This window comes from Quercus suber, unplaced genomic scaffold, assembly GCF_002906115.3.
Source record: "Quercus suber isolate HL8 unplaced genomic scaffold, Cork oak 2.0 scaffold_624, whole genome shotgun sequence".
Lineage (NCBI taxonomy): Eukaryota > Viridiplantae > Streptophyta > Magnoliopsida > Fagales > Fagaceae > Quercus > Quercus suber.
The window spans coordinates 163,100-166,552 of NW_027070067.1; the positions used below are offsets into that span (position 1 = coordinate 163,100).

General features: G+C 35.3%; 2 protein-coding genes across 2 annotated transcripts in view; one reads left to right on the forward strand and one right to left on the reverse strand.

Moving 5' to 3' along the window:
* The window catches only part of LOC136064101 (uncharacterized), a 9,440-nt gene extending 9,167 nt beyond the window's left edge, over positions 1-273 (forward strand). Inside the window, exon 4 of the mRNA XM_065765401.1 lies at positions 253-273. Within this exon, the coding sequence (XP_065621473.1) occupies positions 253-273 (21 nt within the window). The remainder of the gene's footprint in view (positions 1-252) is intronic.
* The window catches only part of LOC111985072 (probable disease resistance protein At4g19530), a 7,491-nt gene continuing 4,049 nt past the window's right edge, over positions 12-3,453 (reverse strand). The window contains exons 3-9 of the mRNA XM_065765402.1: positions 2,939-3,167; positions 2,121-2,179; positions 1,923-2,014; positions 1,697-1,809; positions 1,295-1,357; positions 1,051-1,127; positions 12-359 (exon numbers count right to left, since the gene is read on the reverse strand). Coding sequence (XP_065621474.1) covers positions 347-359; positions 1,051-1,127; positions 1,295-1,357; positions 1,697-1,809; positions 1,923-2,014; positions 2,121-2,179; positions 2,939-3,167 — 646 coding nt within the window. The 3' untranslated portion in view covers positions 12-346. The remainder of the gene's footprint in view (positions 360-1,050; positions 1,128-1,294; positions 1,358-1,696; positions 1,810-1,922; positions 2,015-2,120; positions 2,180-2,938; positions 3,168-3,453) is intronic.

Sequence of the window (3,453 nt, forward strand, 5' to 3'; positions counted from 1 at the left end):
AAGGACTTCAATAAATTAAAAGTTCCACCAGGATATTTTTAATGAACAAGTAGTACTATGCTAGCATAAATTTAAAAACTAAATTATACTCAACAAGACGTGATTGATTTATATCCTCACAACAAACACATAAAATTCCTATGCACCACCTAAGTTTTGGAATAAAAAGATCTTGATATTCAACTCTCTCTTGTAGCAAACCATACAATACATTATCATTGTATAACACCTTCGTCTCAAAATCTGGTACAGCATTTGCTGCAGCAAAGGTGAATTGGAATCTACCAGGAACTCAAGATATGACTATTGAACATGGGGGGCAAGAGGTCTTGATGTTCCATCCTCATCAAAGCGGCAAACTGAGAAAACATGTCTATTAGCTTTACAATGGACCAGAAGAATGGGGGACACAACAAGAAAACATGCTCAAATTTAGTGCTCTTATTTTAACAGCAGGGTAGTTTGTTTCACAGTTCTGTTGTTCAGTGCATCTTTCATCATTCTGTGGAAGTTGTAGAAATTATAATGCAATTATGAGTCAAGTCCATGAAAAAGGTTAATAGGCTCTTATTTATGAATCTCAGTGCCCATGTCAGGCATTAATCTTATTTGTTCATTGTATTAATAAAATCTAAATTATACTCCAGAAATATTTCATGTGACAAAAGAGGATCATGACTCACAGCCATACAAAACCTGATTGACAAGCTGACATCATGACTATCCATAAGTATAACCAGTATGCAGCAAACTTTTAATATACATCATGTTGGAAGTTGGAAAAAACTCATCAGTCTATATGGCTACAGTTGCGTCCATGTTGGAAGATATCATCAAACAGATATATATATATATATATATATATATATTATATTTCACATTTCGGATGTTGCCTCACCAATCATGTTATTATACATTTTATTTATAAATCTACATGGGTTTATAAATATCCGAACTAGAGCTACAAGAGTCTAGAAGTGGAAAATCAACAAAAGAAAACTGAGCAACCAAATGGGACAAAAGATAGCATTTATAGGCAGGATAATTTACGCTGGCTGTTGAGCACCGGGTTGTTGTATCAACTGAGAGTATATGTATTCATCAACCCTCAGCTTTGCCAATGCTACCTGTTAAGCATCCAAAAATTCAAAAAATGAGAACTTTGATATCTTCATATTCATATCTCCAACAGAAAAAGAAAAATATAGTAGTGACGCAGGCAGCTACAAGATGGTTTCATTTCAGGTGGTATTTGACCAGTAATTATGAATATCACCAAGAAAGATGTATATACCTGCTGAGCGCTACCTCCGAATTGAATTTGTCGATGTTTTGTTTCGCCTTTCCCACCATAAACCTGTTAAAAAGAAACAAATAGAAGCTGAAACAAACGCAATTGAAATGTCCTCTATAAGTAAACAAGAGTTACAAGACTGAACTTAACTCTACATATAAAACATCTCATATATTCCTAACAATATGTAAACATGGACTCCATTGCATATGCTATGAATTTATTAATAATAACAGTTGGAGTTGTGTATATCTTGAAGCTTGAAACCAGGAAATTACAAAAGCAATGATATTTCTTATTGGCCAAGATTTGGTGGGAAGTAATAATTAGTGGGTTGTTAACAGCAACAGCAAAAGTAAGTTGCTCATCACTCATATTCCTAAGAATTTAAGATCAGCCTACCTTGATCATTGCTCCAGACTCATTTCTGATCCTTGATATGTTGGTGCCGCTCCTGCCGATCAACCCACCAACCAGTGATTCCGATATCATCATCTCGAAAGTAACATAATCAGCTGCAAGATTGGTTGTCCTAAAGATGATGATGTTATGACAAAATATTAAAACTTGATAAAAACAAAACATGGCAGTTGAAAGAGTCATTTGATATGGGAAAATATTCAATAACCTGATGTTGGGTCCAGGTACGGTTGAGGAGGTCTGATTGATGTAATATTGTAAACTGGGCTAATAGAAATCACTTGTCGTGGTGGGTTTTCCCTAAATAACATGAAAATGATTATAATCATACAATTTAATTTTCAAAAAAGCACTCTTAAAAAAGGTCTTAAGACAAAGTTCTGACAATCAGAATACAATATAAGACCTTAGTTGAGAACCAATCTCCTCCAACGCCTTCAGTACAGCAGGAACATCCCCTGATATCTGAGTTTAAGAGGAATCTCAATCATTATTCCTTAATAGAAGTAGAAACAAACAAACAAAGCATAACTATGGTTGAATCATGTATGGCAGTAAATTATAATTTCATTGACATACAAAATGAATTTTATATACTTTAATGCCTAATGCTCTAAGCTCCTTGATATGCAACACCAAATCAGAAATATTTCCATGGATGACTTCAAAAGATTTTTCTTAGTTATTGTTTATTGAGTTGCAGTTCTGCGTAGAGGGTGATTGGTAAGCAGCCATGCCGCAATTAAGTACCGTTAATTGAGTTGCACTTAATAAAAAAAAAGTACTTTTTATTGAGTTGTAATATGTCAAAAGGGGAAATAATCATACACCAAAGTTGTTTAACAGTGATGAACTGTAGACTGGAATGCATTTTCCAGTAGAGGTCTAAGCATCTTTAAAAGGCAGCCCACCCGGAAAGAGTTGTTTGAAAATCTCTCCTGGATTTACTCTCCCTCAATATTTGAGTTTTAATTGTTGAAGCATATTATAGGACCAAGACAAAAAGGATGGACTAACTATTTTCACCTAACTGTTTTGGTCACATTTGAAAGCTTTTGCATTTATTGTGTGAAGTGGAAATGAACCTTGGTAGTATTTGAAAGTAAGCAACAAAGTCTCTTACCTCACTTTTGACAAGGTCACGGAGGTAAAATAATTATCAAGAACCAATTAAACAACACACTCTAATGTTAACTTTAGCATTGACAGCATAGAGAAGCTCACCTGCACCACTCGATCAGATTCATGAGCAGATGCACACAAAGGCAACTGATTTTGAGCAAGAATTGTGATTATGGCACCACAGGAATCCCTCAATTTCTCAATATTTTGACCTGAAATCCCAATCAAACAACCTGCTTGGGTTCCAGCAATCAAAAGCCTTATGGTATTGGCAGCCACATGTCCTGCCGCAACTTTTGCCTCTGTACTGCTTTCATCTTCCTGTTTCAAGGAAAATTGTTTTTTTCATCAGTGCCACCACAGTATCAGAAGCACTTTGTCAGTCTTCTCTTAATAAGTTTAAAAAACTCATTCCCACAGGACGTTCATTTCTTAACCCAGCAACAGTGGCAGTAAAGCAAGTGGTGCTGCAACTCGATATATACCATTTGAGAATATCCATCGACACCAATTTTGGAAATAATTTTTAGATACACCCAAGGAGTATTGAACATTTAAAAACTATCAAGCTGTCCCCCTACCCCCCCCCCCCCCCCAAAAAAGGAAAAATTCCAATC